Raw genomic sequence first — 21,640 nt, 5'->3', positions numbered from 1 at the left:
TGGGACGGGCCTCCCTCTGGGGGACCCCAGAGTGGGAGGCCGACTTCTTCTATTTGCCCAGTGCTGGCACAATACCACCACGGATGCCTGGGTTCGAGAAGTGGTCTCCCAGGGGTACGCCCTGTCTTTTCGGCACAGGCCACCCCACCAGTTTTTCTGCACGAGTCCTTCTCAGGATACGACCAAGTCTTTACAGATTCAGGAAGCTATAGAGTCCTTGCTGACAGCAGGGGTCATTGTTCCCGTTCCTCAATTACAACGAGGGACGGGGTTCTATTCTTCTCTGTTTCTGGTGCGGAAGCCCAATGGTTCTCATCGCCCTATCCTCAACTTGAAGTCTCTGAACAAATTCCTCAGAGTTCCCAAGTTCAGGATGGAAACGTTACGTTCCATCATTCTGGCGATGGAACCGGGGGATTACATGTTGTCCCTGGATATCCAGGACGCCTACCTCCATGTTCCGATAGCACCTTCGCACCAGCGGTATCTGAGGTTCGCTATCCTTCAACACCATTACCAGTTCCGGGCGCTACCCTTTGGTCTCTCCACGGCACCGAGGGTGTTCACGAAGATTAATGGCGGTCATGGCCGCACATCTTCGGAACCAGAATGTACGGCTACTACCGTATCTGGACGACCTCCTGTTGCTGGCGAGTTCCCTGGAGGTACTGCTTCATCATCTCCACTTGACGGTCGCTTGCCTGCAAGCGCACGGGTGGCTGATAAATTGGAAAAAGTCCTCCCTGATTCCATCTCAGCGGATGGTTCATTTGGGAGCCCTGCTGGATTCTCGGCAGCAAAGGATCTTCCTGACCCCGGAGAAGGTCTCCTCCCTGCAGCTGAGGATACACAGTTGCCTGAGCAGTTGCCGCCTGTCGGTCCATTCGGCTATGAGAGTTCTGGGGTCCATGGTGTCGACATTCGACATGGTGGAATTTGCCCAGTTCCATTCCCGGCCTCTGCAGGGGCTGATTCTATCGGAATGGAACGGGTTACCTCACCAGATCCGCTCTCAGTTGCTGGTGTTGTCCCCGGAGGTTCGGCAGTCTTTGGCTTGGTGGCTTCAGACAGCTCATCTGGTCGAGGGGCGTCCCTTTTGGATCCCGGACTGGGTCCTGCTCACGACGGATGCCAGTCTTCGGGGTTGGGGGGCGGTGACCGGCTCGTTGTCACTTCAGGGTCGTTGGTCTGCGGAAGAAGCTCTTCTTCCCATCAACATTCTGGAACTGCGGGCGGTTTATCGGGCCCTGCAGTTGTCCGGTCCCGCTCTTTACGGACGGGCGGTTCAGGTGCAGTCCGACAACGCCACCACGGTGGCGTATATCAACCACCAAGGAGGAACTCTAAGTCGGGCAGCAATGTCGGAGGTGTCTCGCATCCTTGCTTGGGCGGAGTGTCACATTCCAGCGATCTTGGCAGTCTTCATTCCCGGAGTCCTCAATTGGGAGGCGGACTTCCTCAGCCGTCACGACGTGCATCCCGGGGAATGGTCGCTTCACCCAGAGGTGTTTCAGCTACTCGTGGACAGGTGGGGGCTGCCGGAGCTGGACTTGATGGCCTCCCGTCACAATCACAAGTTGCCCGTTTACGGGTCAAGGACAAGAGACGCAGGCGCCAGTCTGGTGGACGCGCTGTCGGTGAAATGGACGTTTCACCTGGCGTATCTGTTTCCTCCGATATCCTTACTTCCTCTGGTTCTGCGGAAATTCAAGCAGGACAGCGGCACGCTCGTGCTGGTTGCTCCGGCGTGGCCCAGTCGTCCTTGGTACTCCGATCTGAGGTGTCTCTCCATCGACGCTCCGTACCTTCTTCCTCAGCGTCAGGACCTGTTGTCTCAAGGGCCCTGCCTTTACCCGGATCTGGGTCGGCTGTCTTTGACGGCGTGGCTCTTGAGACAGCCGTCTTGAGGTCTAGGGGTTTCTCCAGTTCAGTCATTGGTACCATGCTTAGGGCACGCAAGCCTGCCTCCGCACGGATTTACCACAGGGTGTGGCGCACTTACTTTCAGTGGTGTGAATCCAGAAACTATGATCCTCAGGTGTTCCGGGTTTCCAGAATCTTGGAGTTCCTTCAATCAGGTTTGGACCTCGGCTTACGCCTGGCCTCTCTGAAGGTTCATGTGTCTGCATTGTCCGTGTGGTTTCAGCGTCGGATTGCTACACTACCGGATGTTCACACCTTTTTCCAGGGTGTTCTCAGGATACAGCCTCCCTTCGTGCCTCCTGTGGCTCCATGGGACTTGGTGGTGGTGCTACGGGTCTTGCAGGGTCATCCTTTTGAGCCTCTTGAGGTGGTGGACCTCAAGTGGCTGACGTTCAAGACCGTTTTTCTCCTAGCAATTGCTTCTGCCAGGAGGGTGTCAGAGTTGGGGGCGCTTTCCTGTCGCCCTCCTTTTCTGATTTTTTATCAGGACAGAGCGGTGCTCCGCACTCGTCCTGAGTTTTTGCCCAAAGTGGTCTCGAAGTTCCACATTAATCAGGAACTTGTTGTGCCAGCTTTTCAGTCGCCTGATCTTTCAGCTGGTGAGGCTTCCTTAGATGTAGTCCGGGCACTTAGAATCTATGTGGATCGGACTGCTTCGGTTAGGAAGTCGGATTCTTTGTTTGTCCTCTTCGGTTTACACGAGGGGTTGGCCTGCCAACAAGCAAACGTTAGCCCGTTGGCTTCGTTCCGTTATTTGTGAGGCTTCTGCACAGGAGGGTTTACCTGTGCCAGCCTCTGTTAAGGCTCATTCCACTCGTTCTGTGGGTCCCTCTTGGGCTGCTAGACGTGGCGCCTCCGCTGTTCAGCTGTGTAAGGCGACCACTTGGTCTTCAATTCAAACGTTTTTGAGGTTCTATGCGTTTGACATCTTTGCCTCTCAGGATGCATCCTTCGGGCGCCGGGTACTCCTTTCAGCACAGGAGCGTCCCCGCCCTTAGTTGAACTGCTTTGGGACATCCCCAAGGTCAACCCTGTGGACCCCCTATGGACCCTGAAGTAGAAAACAAGAGATATGGTAAGAACTTACCTTTGTTATCGCTGTTTCTACGAAGTCCATAGGGTCCACAGGGCGCCCGCCCTGACGCACCTGGCTTCAAATGGGCTGTGTGGCTGGTCACCGGTTTTCCGTCTCCCATTTCTGTGAGTATGGTTTCTTGTGTGTTCCAGTCTTCCTTCTCTCTGTTTAGTCTCCTCCTCCGGCCTAAGCTGCTTACCAACTGAGGTGCCTGTGGCCGGGGCGGGGTATAGAGGAGGACGGACCCAAGTGCATCCTGGGAGCAGCAAAGCTTTAACTGCGTGGTGCCCATGGATCCAGATCCAGCTATACCCCAAGGTCAACCCTGTGGACCCTATGGACTTCGTAGAAACAGAGATAACAAAGGTAAGTTCTTACCATATCTCTTGTTTTTTATATACTGGATAAAACTTATACTTTGTTTAGTGGCCTTATAAGTAAATAATAATGTGTCACTCATAACAGAAGGGTGATGGGTCAGATGAACGTAACCAACGCTGTTACTCGGCACTGTTTGGCTCGATAATTTCCCCTTTCTTCTTCAGGGTCCATAGGGCTCCACAGGGAGACCTTGTGGTATATGTGTTGGTTGAGGACTGGGCACCACACAGTTAAAGCTTTCAGCTCCCAGAATGCACTGGTCCAACCCCCAATACCCCAAGCCAGTGGCACCTCAGTTTCGTCGGTGCCCGCCCTAGTCGAGTCACCAATATGCAGTGGGCTGCTTAGGCAGCCCAAAAAGCTTTTATTTTATGATTTGATTATTTTATTTTTTCATGTTTCCTGCTGAGCGCGCAGCAACAGACTGTCCACAGGACGTCTGCGCTGCCCCTCCTCCGGGCGCCGCAACGTCAGCTTCGGCTGGGGATTTCAGCGGGCATCCCGTGTTCCTCGCTAGCCGGCCCCGCGAACGGATCCAGACTGCGGCCCGGAAGCAAGGGGACAGGTAAGGCACATTCATACCTCCGGTGTCAGGGAACAGACCGGAGGCACAGAGTGAGCACAGGCTTTGTCCGCAGTGATCCACTAGACCACCAGGGTACAGATGAAGCAGGAATCCAGCGTCCCTAGTGGTTAAAAATCAGCATGGAGAGGTCAGCTTTCACCATTAAAGCAGCCCCTCAGCTTAGGGCGCCATTCCTGAGGTCTCGCTACCCTGAATTGCTCTCCTCCTCCAACCACGCCCCCTCAGAGGTCTTCAGCGGCCGTTTTCTCCAGGCACAGCCACAGCTCTCTCAGGGAAACTCTGGGTCCGGTCCACCTACATGCCTCTCCCTGGAGTCAGGTTATGTAGCGCTATAGCCTACCAGGTGTTGAGTCACTGACCACAGAATCTATGTAGTTGATTGTAGTGCCATTCTGCAGTTATATTGTATTTCTGCATTGTATGTGACTTATGATAGCGCTGCCTGTCTGTTTATTTCTCTATATTGTCAGTATATATCTTTCCCTTTTTTCTCTGACTTTGCCCTAACATACAGGTGTATTCAGGGTTTTTCCCAGTACCTCATCTCTCTACAATAAATGTATTGATGTGGGTTGTCACATACAGTTTGTTACTACACAGTGCCATATTTGTGCTGTGCGCTCCTGCAGCTTGCCTAAGACCAGATCAGTATATTGCATTCCTACTTGTATCCTACGTACCATCCATTATACCCAGTGCCATATTGTGTGCTATACTACTCTATAGCTATGTCTAGCAAAGGCAAGAGTAGCAAGCAAGCATCTGCACCCATACTGCAATCATGCAAATTATGTGCTGCAGGCTTAAGTGAGGAGGATTTGATACAAGATGGGTCATGTGTTAAATGTTTTACTCTACCAGGCCCATCAGGCCCCCCCAGCTCCTGCACAAGACCCCCCCCCCCTGGACTTCCTTTTCTCAGGTGCTGGCTACTAGTGGTGCCAACTGTAATTTCCCCTATGGGGTTACCACAGGCCGTAATTCCCCCTATGGGATTGCCACAACAGGTTCAGGCAATACAGGTACCTCCTGTGCCCCCTCCATGGGTTGACCTACTCTCTAGCTCGGTACAAAATCTGGCGGCTACCTCTACAGCCTTTCAAACTATGTTGCAAGGTGAGAAGCCCCTACCCAGTAAGCCTTATAAGCATCCTGTGTTATCAACACAGTCCACACAGCTCTCAGATTCTGGAGTGTCATCTGAGGAGGCAGAAGATGCTGATCTCTCTAACACTGACTCCCCTCAGGGGAAGGACGAGCGTCAGTCTAAAATTAATATTCTTGCCTTGGTGCAAGCTGTTAGATCCATCTTACTAATAGAAGATAATGAGCCAGCCCCTAAATCAAAGCACCCACTGTTTAAACGACAATGTGGCTTCAGCAGAATTCCCTCTATTGGATCAATTAGCTGAACACATGGCAGCAGCCTGGCAGATGCCTGGTAAAAGGTTTCAGCCCCAAAAATGTCTGACTACCTGTTATCCATTTCCTGCGGCTCACTATTCAAAATGGGAGACTCCCCCTGCGGTGGATTCGCATGTTGCTCGTTTAAGTAAAAGCGCTACGTTACCTATCCCTACAGTATCCTCTTGGAAGGACCCTACGGATAGAAAGGTTGAATCTTGACTTAAATCAATATATTCTCTTTTAGGAGCTGTTGCCCGTCCGTCTATGGCTATTGCATGGGTGGCTAAAGCTATTGTATACAGAGCTGGGCTGACGCACTTGAAGACTCTCTCTTCCCTGAGATGCTTCTAGGGATCAGATGTCTGATGTTGCTCACATACGAGATGCAGCTTCTTATATTGGAGAAGCGACATTGAATACCAGTCCCATAACCTCCAGAGTCTTGACCATGGCAGTGTCTGCCCGCCGTACCCTGTGGCTACGCTCATGGAAGGCAGACGCGGATTCCAATAAAGGCCTAGAAGTGTTACCCTACAATGGGGAGATCTTGTTGGGCCCAGACCTTGACAGAGATTGTAACCACATTGGCGGCATCAAAAACTGCATTTCTCCCTTCAGCAACTACTACTGCAAAGCCTCAGACTACATTTTATTTTATTTTTATTTTATTTATTACCAGTTATTTATATAGCGCACACACATTCCGCAGCACTTTACAGAGAATATTTGGCCATTCACATCCGTCCCTGCCCAAATGGAGCTTACAATCTATATTCCCTACCACATGCTCACACACATACACACTAGGGGTAATTTTGTTAGAAGCCAATTAATTTACCAGTATATTTTTGGAGTGTGGGAGGAAACCGGAGGAAACCCACACATCTTTTGGGTCCTTTCGTCCTCAAGGAAAACCTAAAGGTCAGTCCTTTCCTAGGCAGTCGGCTTCCACTAGGGCCGCCAAGCCCAGGACCAAGCAGGCCTGGACCACCAGACGCCCTGCTTCAAAATCCGAGGATAAGCCCTCAGCCTGACGGGACGGGCCTCCCTCTGGGGGATCCCAGAGTGGGAGGCCGACTTCTTCAGTTTGTCCAGTGCAGGTGTCAAACCAACACGGATGCTTGGATAAGAGAAGTGGTCTCTCACGGGTACACCCTCTCATTTCTTCGACGGCCACCCCACCAGTTTTTCTACACAGGCCCTCCTACAGACCTAAGCAAGGCCTGACAAATCCAGAAAGCCATTCAGTGCTTGCTGCAAGCAGGGGTAATTGTGCCAGTCCCGCTATCTCAGCGTGGGACCGGTTACTATTCTGCTCTCTTCCTGGTTCAAAAGCCAAATGGGTCTCATCCCTCAAATCCCTGAACAAATTCCTCAGGGTACCCAGGTCCAGGATGGAAACTACACTCTTATCATCCTAGCTATGGAGCCTGGGGACTTAACGGTATCTCTGGATATTCAGGACGCATACCTACATGTACCTATAGCGCCCTCACAGCAGCGATATCTCCTGTTTGCTACACTAGAGCAACACTTACAAGTTCAGGCTCTGCCCTTTGGTCTATCCACAGCTCCATGGGTGTTTACTATGGCTTTCATGGCGACCCACCTGCGTGGTCAGGGTATCTGACTGTTACCATATCTGGATGACCTCCTGCTCTTAGCAGGATCCCCAGAAGTGCTTCACCGCCATCTACGGCTAACCATTGCTTTCCTTCACAAGCACAAAAGTCCTCCCTGAATCCCTCATAGAGAGTTATTCATCTGGGAGCCCTGCTGGATTCTCAGGATCAGAGAATCTTTCTGACATCAGACAATATCTCCACACTTCAACTACGAGTGTGCAGTTTTCTCCACAGTTGCCTGGTGTCGATCCACTCAGCAATGCAGGTTCTGGGATCCATGGTGTCCACCTTCCACATGGTGGAGTATGCTCAGTTCCATTCCAGGCCTTTGCAAAGGCTGATCCACCCCATTGCATCAAAGCTCAGACAATGGTACTCTCTCTGGAGGTGCATCTGTCCCTCTCTTGGTGGATAAAGACATCTCATCTAACCAAGGGTTGCCCCTTTTGGATTCTGGACTGGGTACTCCTAACAACGGACGCCAGTCTCCGGGGATGGGGAGCAGTGACCGGTCCACACTCCTTTCAGCGTCGCTGGACATTGGTCGAATTAACCCTGCCAATCAACATATTGGAACTTCGAGCTGTCTACAGGGTCCTCATACTGGCCCAGAGCATGCTTCACAGAAAACCTGTACAGGTACAGTCCAACAATGCCACATCAGTGGCTTACATCAACCATCAAAGTCGGGCAGCAATGACAGAGGTGTCACGCATTCTAACATGAGCCAAGGGTCACTTCCCGGCCATCTCTGCGGTGTTCATCTTGGGAGTTCTCAATTGGGAAGCAGACTTCCTCCGCCATCACAACGTGCATCCTGGGGAATGATCTCTTCACCACAAGGATTTTTTCAACTCCTAGTGAGCAGATGGGGCCTCCCAGAGGTGGACCTCATGGCCTCACGACACAATCACGAACTGCCAGTGTACAGGTCCAGAACAAGAGATGCCGAGGCAACCCTTGTAGACGCATTATCAGTGAAATGGACCTTCCAGTTTGCATACCAATTCCCTCTAGTCTAGCCCCCCCCTTCGTCAAGTTCTTCGGAAGTTCAAACAAGACGGAGCTACAGTTCTGCTGGTGGCTCCAGCTTGGCCCAGACATCCTTGGTACTCATATCTTCGGAGTCTCTCCATCGACACTCCATTCCTGCTGCCTCAACAACCAGACCTGTTGTCTCAGGGTCCTTGCCTTTATCCGGACCTGGTTCGTCTGTCTGATGGCGTGGCTTTTGAGACATCCCTCTGAGCTCCAAAGGATTTTAGAGCTCTGTAGTCAAAACTATGTTCTGACCGCGTAAGCCAGCCTCTGCTCGGATCTACCACAGAGTGTGGCATACATATTTCCAATGTGTCGTACCAGAAGCTACGTGCCCCCCCCTGCCTGCATCACTGAGAGCGCATGTCTCTGCTCTATCCATTTGGTTCCAGCGTAGACTTGCTCCTCTTTCGGATGTCCACACCTTCCTCCAGGGTGTCCTCCGTTTACAACCTCCCTTTGCCCCTCCAGTGGCTCCATGGGATTTATCAGTAGTTCTTCGTGCCCTCCAGGGTTCTCCGTGGCTCACAGCGAAGACTCTTATTCTTCTGGCTATGGCGTCCTCCAGAAGGGTGTCAGATTTAGGGGTGCTCTCCTGTCGCTCCCCATTTCTGATATTACATCAGGACAGGGCTGTGCTTCAGAGTCGCCCTGGTTTCCTTTCTAAAGTAGTTACTAGTTTCCACATTAATGGGTAAATTGTAGTCCCGGCCCTTCAATCACCAGACCTATCGGCAGATGAAGCCTCCTTGGATGTGGTCCGTGCTCTCAGGATATACGTGGACCGTACCAGTTCCCTTCGGAAAATCGGACTCCTTATTTGTGCTCCATGGATTTCGCAAGAAGGGACGGCCAGCCAACAAACCGATATTGGCTAGATGGCTTTGCATGACTATCTCACAGACTTACACGCAGACAGGTCTTCCTGTACCAGTTACTGTTACTGCTCACTCTACTCACTCTATGGGACCTTCGTGGGCAGCTCGCCGCGGCCACATGGTTCTCTGTCCATACATTTCTGAGGTATTATGCCTTTGATACATTTGCCTCTCAGGATGCTTCATTTGGGCTCTGGATTCTTCTCTCGGCGCAGGAGCGTCCCCTCCCTTAAATGACTACTTTGGGACATCACCAAGGTCTCCCTGTGGAGCCCTATGGACCCTGAAGAAGAAAAAGTTATGGTAAAACTTACCTTTTATAACTCTTTCTTCGAAGTCTATAGGGTCCACGGCACCCGCCCTGAAGTACCTGGCTTTATATAGGCTATGTATCTGGTCACCGGTTTCCCGTCTCCTTCTACGTGAGTATGTGATTCTTGTGTGTACCAGTCTTCCTTCTCTCTTCTCCTCCTCTGGCTTTTGGCTTGTCACGAACTGAGGTGCATCTGGCTCAGGGGTGGGGTATAGGGCAGGGCTTGACAAATTTTTCTAAAATCTAGGAGCCAGAATGAAAGTGTAGGATCCAGACCACCTTCCCAAAAAAATTACAGGAGGGAGTGAGGAGCACAGCTCTGTGTTATGCATCCTTTATACACAATATACTAGTCCACAAACTGGTCACAGTTGAATGGATACAGTAAAATGGAGGCTCCCTCACTGCTTTGCACAGCTCCCCTGCTCCATCCTCCAGTAATAATGGACCACATTTAACATAAAACAACGGTGCCAGAAAGTACAACAAAACCCCCCTCTCCTCGTGGTCACACCACTATCCCTCTGAAGCCACTCCGCAATCCCTGGCCACCCATAGACCCTACTACCGGAGAGCTCTATGCAGCCGGAGATAGGAGACAGTAGACAGCCGGTTCGTACAGGAGGATCAGCGTAGAATGGGACAGACAGCAGGGATCAGAGCAGGCAAGAATGGAGGGGAGTCGTCAGCGCAGGCCGGGACGGACACAGGCACAGCAGTCACCTCAGAGACACTCAGCACATGCACTCCTGTGCATATGAACACCGCAATACTATAGGCACAAATCTCCGCTAGAGCTGATGAGGATCTGCTTCCTCCGTCACTGCAAAATCTGGTAACCATGGCGACCTGGCCCCTGGGATTTGTCGAGCCCTGGTATAGGGGGTTGGATCAGTGCATCCTGGGAGCTGAAAGCTTTAACTGTGTGGTGCCCGGTCCTCAACCACCACCTACACCCCAAGGTCTCCCTGTGGACCTTATGGACTTCGAAGCAAGAGTTAACAAAGGTAAGTTTTACCATAACTCTAATTTTTTCAGTATTCTTTGTACTCATTTCTAATATTGGAGGGAGCACAGTACAGTGACAGTCTGTGTAGTAGGTTAGTCGCCGACTGGATGGTGATGACTTGTCCCCAAACTGGCTAACTAGCCACTGCACAATTTTATCTGTTGCTTCGCAGCAGATCTTTGCCCATCGTGTGGAATCCATGTCACTTGAAAGGCCACTAAAATAGAGAAATGATTAAGCTTGCCCACCGCTACTCCACCTCATCTTTGTAAAATTATTTCTCACTTCCATTATCGCAAATAGTTTCCGTTTTTATGCTGTAAACCCCTGAAACGTTTACTTATGTGTTTATATGTTATACATATAAGTGGCACAAAAACAATTAATTTTCCAGTTCTACTGTTACAACAGTCCATAATGAGTTTTATACACAACATTAAATGATTTCCAGACTTGTACCTAACAAATAAGTCTACGGAGTCCATTTCTACCTGAAAGACCACAAATTAATATTAATAAGAATTGAACTACTTTGATCTGTTGTATCTAAAATAACAGTGCGGTTCTTCTTTCTCATTCAGGGTTTTCTCTCAGATAGCATGTTTGATCGTATCTTGACTGGCCCTGTGGTGCGCGAGGAAGTGAGCAGAAGAGGGAGGAGGCCGAAAAGTGAGATCGCCAAGGCCACAGCTGCCACATCTGCAGGCAGCTCTGGGAACGTGACCTCACTGATAGCAAATGGCCTGATCCCAGGCATGGATCTGTCCAGCTACCAAGCACTACAGCAGAACTTCCAGAGCCTCCAATCGCTACAATTGACAGCTGGATTAATCGGTTTACCTGCAGGCCTCTCTGCATCTGGTGGGGATGCAAAAAACATTGCCGCCATGTTCCCTATGTTGTTGTCCGGTATGGCTGGATTACCCAATCTGTTGGGTATGGGGAACCTGTTAAATAAGTCTCCAGAGCCTTGTGTTGAAGGGAAAGTGAAGAACTGCACAAATGACTGCAAAGACGCTGAGAATAGCAGAGAAAGGACGATATCTCCTACCGGCAACAAACCCAAGCAAAACTCTAGCCCTCCTTCCACATCTATGGGAACTGCACTGCGAGCAGGCTCCTTATCGCTCAACCCACTGTTGTTACCCAATATTATCTACCCAGGGATGCTCCTCACTCCAGGCCTTAATCTTCACATCCCAGCTGTGCCCCAGCCTAGTGTTTTCGATGTACACAATACTAAAAAAGACAGTGGCTCAGTTCAGGCTCCAGATTCCACAGCAGAACCGACTCCTGCTCCCAGTCAGGAAGGAAAAGCTGGGAACGAGGTTGCCTCTCAAAACGAGAACAGCACAGACGAAGGTTCTGAGAAGGCAGACCCTTCATCAGGATCAAACAGTCCCTCATCGTCTTCATCTGAAGACTCAGACTCTTCGGAGGAGGACTAACCTTTACAGAACCTGCACTTAAATTATCTTCAAAAACTTTTTTTTTTTTTTTTGGAACCTCCTCCTGCCTACAATTATTTTAATTGTAAATATCTGTGTTACAAATGCATCAAAAGGATTTCCCAGAACAGGTGGACATTTTAGGGTTTGTTCTGAAAATGCAAAGGGCGTTTTAAGAAAACGTTTTGCATGTAATACTCTCACAGAGATAAACTTGTAATGTAATATCGAAAAAAAATACACACCGTGCTGTAAGAAGATTATAGCAAAAGGCATTAATTTTGTTTGAGGGAAGTCTGGGGTAATTTTATGGAAAAAATGTAAAAGAGAAAAAAAATATGAAAAGAAAAAAAAAGGCAGACTTGCTCTATAAGAGCTGTATATAAATAATATATTTGCAGTGAAACACAGAATCCTCTAAGTATATTGTGGTTTTCATTTCTACAATTTGTTTTTGCAATCTCTTCATGTGTATCATTTACAGAACTTAGCAATAATTTCGGGCAGTTAACGAATGTTGTGAAAAATGTTTCAGCGCCCTGTTTTTATTTTACCTTAAAGGGAAATTATCATGAAAATTGTATTTTTATTTTAATTATTATTTTTTTTTATTTTTTTGTAAGTTATGATAGCATCATGTAGTCCAGTAGTACAGCAAAAATAAGCATTATGGATATTTATTTACATATTATTCATCTGGAATATACACTTTGACTCTAAAAGAGCCTTGTTTCTGCCTCCCTGTAATGAAAGCACAATGGTTAGAGGCTGCCTGGAGATGCTCCTAGCCTGCTCAAACTTATAGCACTATCTGCTATTTATTAATTAATGATCTTAAAGCCACACATTGTTCCTTTACAGAGTAAAGTGGTCACCAAAAAGGGAGGGATGAGAACTGTAAAACTCCAGATCACTGCTAATGTCATGCCATAAATAAGAAAATAAAAAAGATATTATATTTTGAAAATTTTGATCTTTTTTTTTTATTTTTATTTTTTTTTAAACCAAGCTATTTACACCACACCATTACTTAAATGCTAAATAGTTACAATATTTTGATGATATTTTCCCTTTTGATTTTACAAGAGTAATATGCAGAGAGTCCAGAAAGGATGTTGGCGAAACAGGTGATTTACAGTGTGTCCTGTACACCAGTGTGCGTATTTGTGCCTCAGATAGAACTGTTTTGGTGCCAGTTATGTCACTGGTGTAAAGCAGTCATTTAAAAAAGAAAGTGAAATTCTCAATGCAGATTATGACCCCACCAGCACTAAAACTGTTGAATTCTTGTTCATAATCAGAATTTCTTAGTTTGTATCAGTATTTGATCCTCAGTGTACATACAGGTAATGTGGGTGCCAGTGCACGTGTTGCCTCCTTAAAAACCACAATTCTCACTTACAGTATAGAAGATGCAACCTCAGGTAGTGCAGCATTCTACTGTCTTGTCTTTGGTGTCCTATTCTATCACACTTATTTAGCCTTTTGTTTCTCTGACAGCTGTATTTGGGTCTTTTGTCTCGTACTCTAGAAACCGGCCCCACTCCATGTACAACTCTGTTAACGGTTTCTCATCTGTACGTTTTCATATTGCCACTGATGTATAATAACTATGAATATACTTTATAGTCTCAAGCAGGAACTGGGAAATCCGAATTGTTTAGTTGCCTTAGCCTGTTAATAAGGGCAGGTGGAGCGTGCCTGGAGTTATCGTTAAAAATAGCTGTACATCCCACTCTTGTTTGTCTCTGGTAATAAGCAGTTACATTTATATACATCAAAGATCAATATTTGTATAAAACCATTCCCTTTCTCATTATGGGTTTATGTGCGTGGTGGCTTTATAAAAGTGACCATCACGTCTGTTGTTTGGTGACCAGTGACTTAAAAAATAAATCTCTTTTCAAAATACTAACTATTTTTGGCAAATGACAGATTTTAAAACATTGAATGTGGTATTTGGGGTTGTTTGGACATTTTAGCTTAGCCGTTGCCAACCTGTGACTCAAAGAAGGAGGTGTTTAGGCAGTCCTTTCCGTGATTAGTCGCCAGATTCACGCGTTCCCTCACATACAGAATTGGAGTCGAAAAGGGAACTGAGTCCTTCAGTCCAATTGGCCAACGTTTCGGCAGGAACACGTCTTTGTTATATTTCAGCTTTGTGCTGCAGTTTCTTTTGGAACACCCTGTGGCTGTTTAGCTATTAGAAAATGCACTTTCTAGCTTGTCCTGCCAGCTTTTGTGTTTCCTACATGTGATAAAGGGTCTGATACAAGCATCATCATATTTTGCATGTCTGTCTGTTATGTATCTCTTAAGTAAGAATAATTTTCTTGTGATATACATGCAAATTATTATGTTAAAGCAGGATGCTCTGCTTTAATCATGTCTGTTCCAGAGTTAGTGGTGAGACTACAGACAGGATGGACTGTGCAAGGGCCCAGGGACATATATTGGTGATGAAAATGTGAGCACACACAGAATGAGAAGTATGCTTTCAGCACATTGGGCAGCAGGTAATTCTGGCCTAATGTACAATTGGGCAGAAACCTTTGGTTTTTTACATACATCCAACAACATGTACTGCCATGTGCACAAAAGTCTTGCACTTCAATCTTTATGCTAATTTAGTCACACCTTGCGAATAAGACTCTAAAGCTGCATACACACGTATGGGAGTAAATGATGATCAGCAATTTGCTCCTAAATGCCAGAAAACAGATGAAAATGGTCGTCAGACAAGTTTTTTGTTAAATGTTTGATCTGAACAATTTGTTCAAACAACAGTTTTTGTCCATTTTCCAGCATTTGGGTCAAATTGCTTATTGTCATTTGCTTTCATACCTTACCAGATTTTAATTCCAACCAATCAACTAGTTGGATGGTTGGACAGACAATCTTTACGTGTGTATGCAGCTTAAGGGAGCGATTCAATTGTTTTTTTGGGCGCCCAACAAGCAATTACATTTTTTGCTCAGTTTGGGCACCCTTGCCGGGTGTGCGCGCCCAAAAGCATGGGGTTTAGCCGCATATAGCAGCTAACCCCATCTGAAGCCCTGCTTTGGGCGCCCAAACAGCCGGCTTATCTCACATTTCGGCTCGCCACCTCAGGAGGCTGCGAGCAGAAATGTGTCTAACTGCGGCTATGCGCTCCCGAACAGAGCAACAATTGAATTGCTTTGTCGGGCGCCTTATAAAAGAATAGAATGGCCCCCAAGACACCTACTTGTGCTCATAATTGTGACTTAGCCCGACCAGATCAGACATTTATACGCTAGTCAGGAGGCCTATATATTATGAACGCTTGAGCCCCTGGTGCCAATATGCCCTGATGACAACGATCAGCATCACTATGGCTATTTGTATTATCAGTCTGCAGCAGGAAAGAAGATTCCAAGTTAATTTTTTAGTTAAAGACCGAGGATGTTTGTATTTATTTAAACATAGCGTATACATTTTGTATTTGCTTCAGCATATAATTATTTTTGTACATGGTAAGTGCAACTTTAGTGTTAATATTACACAGCACCTGATTTTGAGTTGGGAATAAAGCAAGAAAGAGCAAGCAACTTTGTAAAAACCATGCTGCACTGCAGGTGGGGCAGATGTTAAAATGTACAGAGAGATTTAGATTTGGGAGAGGCGTGTCCAAACTGACATCTAAATTACAGTGTAAAAATAAAGCTGTCCAGCATTTGTGAGCTACATGCAAAAGCAGCCAGTATTTACCCCACAACACAATAAATATATTTTGCACACCTTGTAATGCAACATGGTTTGTCCAGGTGCCAAGTTACTTGGTCTATCCTGCTTTACTCCCAACTCATAATAAGGTCCACTGTCCAGACAAAGACTGTCTTATGTATATGAAACTTCATTAAAGTATGTTATTGTGTACAAATAGGGTAATGTATCCTAAGCACTAGCTACTAACAGTGTCAAGCCACATCTCCTGATGTACATGTGGTACATATACTAATGTTCTCTCCATGGTTAAAATTGACACACACGCTTCCCTTGCTGAGCTGAACCCAACTTGATACAAATCAGAATCGGCATATTATATAAAATACACCTTTCGGGCACGTTTTGCGCTTGCATTTTTCATGTAAAGTGCATCCAAGTCTACATCAGGTCCGTTGTCTTTTATATGACAAATGTGAATACAGAAAGAGTGTGTGATACAAAAGAGGGTTAGATTTCAAGTACACGTTTTAAAATTCAATATTTATAATAGTGTTTTTATGTTCCCAACTAAGTAAGACATTGCACATTAATGACATTATTAGATGTTCTGCAAACGTTGCTGGTATTAATTTTAGCGGTTAGATTTGGAGGAAAGCAGACCATCGCATACTGTTTGTCAGAATCTTAAGCTGCAGAGAAGCCAACAAAGTTCAAAGGACATATTTGTAACATTAAAGGGATTGCAAATGAATGGGCAACACTCCCATACTAATGTCTCCCCCACCCTATAGAAAAATTCATAACACTCTATAGAAGGGAACTGGATGGATTGTAGTATGGCTGTGACATGTCAATGGGGTCTGTCTGCATTCATTTGTGTTATGTTGTGTGTGTATATGTATGTATGTGTATGTATATATATATATATGTGTGTGTGTGTATATATATATATATATACACACACACACACACACAAGTATCAGAAAGATTTTAGTTCCTATACGGATTTAGTCTAAATCTGATATGCTAATGGGACTTAAAACTATTTCATGTTTTTAAAACCTTTCGTTCAAACTTAGCAACTGCCATGATAACTGGATGCTGCTAACATTGAGTTTCTAGTTCCCAAGTCATAGTTACAGATGAATGATAGACAGGTATATTGGCAAATAGTAGCGTTGCGGAGAAGACCACTGTGGCTAAATGTAGTCTAAATCTTACAATGCCAAGCCGACCCAATCTGTATGGACTATGGACTACCATATAGGGTTAAGACTTTTAGATCAATGTTAATGCCCATTTTGTATTACGCTGACTGTGTTCAACATAAAAGTCCATAGTGCAAAGACCTCAGAATAGTGATGGATACATTTCAAACACGAGACAGACCTAGGGGTATATTTACTAAAGTGCGTGTGTTTAGAAGTGGAGATGTTGCCCATAGCAGCCAATAGGATTCTACTTATTTATCTAGCACCTCCTAAAAGATAATGGCTAAAATCTGGTTGCTATGGGCAACATCTCCACTTCTATAAACTTGCACTTTAGTACATAAACCCCCGAGGTTGGATCTTATTGTATTCTAGATACAGCTGGTATTTGAAATCTGAGTACTAATGGTGCCATTGTCTCTCTGATATATAGCTGTGTTATGTTGCTTTAACTATTGTAACAGGCAGCTGTATGGCCAACCCCTAAAGGCCCCCATACAATGCACGGTATACGTGCCGATCCAACGGATCGTCATGATATAGGTGCCATGTATGGGCATGATATCGTGCTGTGCGCTCCCGCGGGATCGTTGATCTTACTGCATCTTCATACATCTTCCTGCATATTCATCTGATCTCGGATGCAATGTACGATCCCATTCAGATAAAGGAGGGAGCAACCGGCATATCGTGCGGTCTACGGGGACCGCACGATTGCCAGCAGTGACAGCACGATCCGTCTGCCGACGGATGGGCAGTCGCCCTACACGGTGCATCGCTCCCTGTATGGGCACATTTAGAGTGTTACTTTAGGCATATCCTTGTGCCTTTCAAGTCTATATCAATAAGTTCACTATCAAGTGTACAAGTGCTGCAATGTAGTAGTAGCACATTCATCCTTTAGGATGCTGATAGTACATTACAAAGTAGGAACCGTCTTTCTCATATCTATGCATTTACATGTACAACACAATGGAGTCCTTGTGGCTCCTTATGAATAAACAATAATATACAAGCTGGCATACACATTGAGCAACCCTCTTGCAGCAGAGAAGTAAATGTGCAGTTTGGTATGTGCTGATAAGTACATTTTATGCCCCCTTATAATTGTTTTAAGTGATATCACTGGTAATTAGTGAATTTACAAGATGAATTTGCAAAGCTTGGAAGCTATGGGCAACATCTCCAATTCTAAAAACCTGCACTTTTAGTAAATAATACCCCCTTATACTGTAGTGGTCAGCTCTGACATGGTTACTGCACTACTTGCAAGAAATGTCTATTCATGGTATGATTTTTTTGACCACATAATCTTGCCAATACAAATCTGATGTTACATATTCATTGATCTTTTGCCAAAAAGCTACATTTTACACTTCCATTGCCTAATAAAGCATTGTTTATATATTATTATTATATTTATTAATGATCGACTGTAGTTACATCCTTCAAAAAATGTCCTGCACATAATGGAAGCAAACTAAATTGCTTTGGTCCAGGTGGCTGCAATAGCATTATTACCAAGACTCACGTGTTATACAGCTTTATACATACAGTAATTGGGCAGAGGGTTTGTGAACACATTGAAGGTTATTTAACATTCCTCAAAAGGTGCAACCATTCAGCAATGAGCTTTTATCTATCACAAGTTAGACAAAGGAAATGTCTAATAGTAAGTTATATTGCGGATATGCACATTTGAGCTATGCTAATAAATAACTGTTAATATACAGTGTTATTTTCATTTTTTTTTGTTTAGTTTCCTGTAATTTCTGAAAATGTTTTAAATGCCACTGAGTGGTGATCATGGGGTACTGCAAGTATTAGTTATTAAAGGTAAGCTTCCTCAGATGTCAGCTGGCACCACATTCTCAAACGGCTGGCATAAGATTAGATCGCGATCTAAAAAAAACACTAGCCTTAACCGATTCCTCTGGTAAGTGTCTGTACTATATATTGTCTGCGTTGAAAGCATACATTTATTGATGACATTGACAAAATAGGAAAACCTATAACACTTGCAATGTGAAGACACTACAGCAGGTATTCTCACCTGCTTCAAAGGGAAGCACATAAGGGACAGGTTATTTTGGGAGGGAGGGAAATGCACTTTTTTTAAGGAATAAATGAAATCCCACTAGCAGTATCAAGTCTCTGTCCCCAGCTATTTTTAAAATGTGTGTCAATAGATAGTATGAGAATGTTAGCTGTTTAATGACTCGTATATACAGCCCATGTTTACGGCTTTCCAATCTGCGTGTCTACTGTTTCCAGATACCTGCAATATGCTGGTTGTGTTCTGTGTGGTCTGAATCCGCTTGTAGTTGAACATGCGTCTTCAAAGAAAAGTCCTTTGTAATTTATTGAATTACTTTCTATGATGTTCTATAGAGCAAATGGAAATTTTAATTATTTTTTATTAAACATATTCTTTGACTATCTGTGATGTAACTTTGTTTGATCTGCTTCACATCCAATGGCTAAAATAATATAAATACATACTAACATACCTTCCACCATATGAAAAGAAATACAGTGGAACAAAATTACCTTCACCACTATCCAGCCAAGCTCTGTCCACAATAGGGTTGGGTACGAGATCCCGGCGGTCAGAATCCCGATGCCGGCATCCCGACAGGGTTATGATACCAACACCTGTCGGTCGATATCCTAACCCTCCCTTTCTAGTGTCTAAACCTAATCTCCCCCCAGTGCTTAAACCTAACCCTCCCCCCTTAGTGTATAAACCGAACCTCCCCCTAGTGCTTAAACTTAACCCTCTCCCTAGTGCCTAACGCTAACCCCACTAATTACCTTCGGGATGTCGGCGGTAAGGATTCTGACAGGTGTTGGGATTTCGGCACCAGCATTCTGCTGTCAGAATTATAACCGCATCCCCCACAATAAACCACACTCCCATTTTACTGAAGTCATGCTTCATCCCTAATAGGCCACTCATTTCCTAAAATATCACATTAAGTACATTTTATCCAAGTTAGCTGGCTCGTTTTCACATGGGACTGCAGCCAGATGAGCTTATACTGCCACCCCCCCCCCCCCCCCAGCTGTTAAATCCATCCCTCCTACGAGGGGTATTGCCACAATGTAGACCTATGGACACTTGTGTGTGGGTTGCTATGCCACTGGGGATTGATCACCACTGTGGTGTTGGGGGTTAATTATACTGGGGGATATATTGTCACTGGGGGAGATGGGCGGTAATGCTACAATGGAATCTATGGACATCCCCTAGGCATATATTTTTATTTTGATAAAATATTGAAATATTTTTAACTTCAATCAACAGTTTTTTATATTTTTATTTAAAAAAATTACAGTTAAGTGGTAAAGCATGCTTCAAATAGTAATTTTACTTAGCTGTTCTTCTAGAAATCATACCTTTTTAAAAATCATTGGAGGGCAAACAAAAATGGCTGCCAGACAAAGGGGACAAAGATAAAGTACCAACCAATCAACTCCTAACTAATTTTTAAAACAGCCTGTAATGTGACAGGAGCTGATTGATTGGTACTCTATCTCTGTCCACTTTCTCTCTCCAAGGCTTAGTACATAGACCCCATAGTCTGCGCAGGCTCTCAGCACGTCCATGTGATAGCAGAGGGGAAGGAAATGATACCACAGTGCAGACAGCTCAGTGCGGTTTTGTGCCATGTAACTGTGGTTACCATGGTAGCCCAGAATCATAAATCATTAATAGCAGCCTGATAAAAGAAAAATGGTAAATGCCAACATTCTTATATGAACCGTGATCTATATGAAACAAAAATCCCTGCCTTAATTTTTTTTCTTTTTCACGGGACTGTTGCAAGGCTACTGAACACTCTGATAATGTGACTTATAGGGGTATTCAATAGGAAACAAAAACTTCGCCGTCTTGGCGTGTTGAAGTTTTCGCCGCACATCAGAACTTTTGCCGGCGAAAAAGTATCGCGCGCACCCCCGATTATACCCATATTCAATATGAAATCGGCAAAAACAGCACCCTGCGAATGTGAAAATAGCGAAAACTTCGCTGATTTTTGGGGAAATCACCCTAACACCCCCAAAAAGATGCTCTGACATGGGGGATCACTCTGGATACCCCCGATTAGCTCTGCTGAAGGTTTTTGGGGTCTTTAAACGGGCTCAATAGCTGCTATTTTGGGGATTTGGGAAGGTGGTGAAGAATAGTATTTTTAGATGTTTTTTTGGCTGAAAATAGGTAGTCCTAGCAAATTTGGGATACTTGAAAATAGGGATGTGCATATTTAAAAGTTGCTAAAGTGAAGTTTTTAAAAACGTGGAAAAGCCACCTGCCGCAAACACCTGCAATGAAAAAAACACCTGGGGCATACTTGGGGACCCCCCTAGATTGTAGTTCCCTAGTTTTTAACTTTGTACCCCCAAATTTTTTTTTTCTCCCCCAAAATGAAAGTGCTTTTTTGGGGTCTTCTGAGGTATTTTTTTTTTAAATTTGACACTGTTTACCTTTGGGGGACTGTCTGAAGGTTGCAGGGCGGTTTCCGAAATTTTGCACCCCAAAACCCCAATTCTGCACTTTTTTTTTTGCCACCCTTTCCTTGGTGATACTTTTCCGCAGGGTCGAATGCAATATACTTTTCGCACCGGCGAAAAGTTTTCAAATTGAATACGGTGTTAAAGTAAAACCGGCAAAAATGACCTCATCCGAGCGAAAACCTTTCAGAAACGGCGTTTTCGCTCCATATTGAATACCCCTATTAAACTGCTAGCTAATTAGTGGCTTCACTGTAGATGGAGCAAAATGAAAACAAAAAAACCTCTCATAACATAGGGGTCTATTTACTAAGCAGTGTTAGGAGACAGAGTGAAAAGTGATAAGGTGCCAGCCAATCGGCTCCCAAATGCCATCTCACAGGCTGTGTTTGAAAAATGACAGTTGGGAGCTGATTGCCTGGCACCTTATCACTTCCTTATCACTTTTCACTCTGTCTCCTAACATTGCTTAGTAAATAGACCTCATAGTTATTAATGACTAATCCATCTTGATAATATTTAGGGGTCAATAAAATTATGAGCA

General features: G+C 45.2%; 1 protein-coding gene across 4 annotated transcripts in view; it reads left to right on the top strand.

The window, feature by feature from the left end:
- The window catches only part of CHD9 (chromodomain helicase DNA binding protein 9), a 262,211-nt gene extending 243,189 nt beyond the window's left edge, over positions 1–19,022 (top strand). For all 4 annotated transcript variants that reach the window (XM_088471863.1, XM_088471864.1, XM_088471865.1 and 1 more), the window contains exon 39: positions 10,817–19,022. In XM_088471863.1, coding sequence (XP_088327989.1) covers positions 10,817–11,683 — 867 coding nt within the window. In that variant the 3' untranslated portion in view covers positions 11,684–19,022. The remainder of the gene's footprint in view (positions 1–10,816) is intronic.
- Positions 19,023–21,640: the final 2,618 nt, after the last annotated feature.

This window comes from Taudactylus pleione, unplaced genomic scaffold (genome assembly GCF_031769625.1).
Source record: "Taudactylus pleione unplaced genomic scaffold, aTauple2 ptg000117l, whole genome shotgun sequence".
Classification (NCBI taxonomy): Eukaryota; Metazoa; Chordata; class Amphibia; order Anura; family Myobatrachidae; genus Taudactylus; species Taudactylus pleione.
Note: the sequence above shows the minus strand (reverse complement) of the source record. Positions and strands in the feature narration are given on the sequence as shown.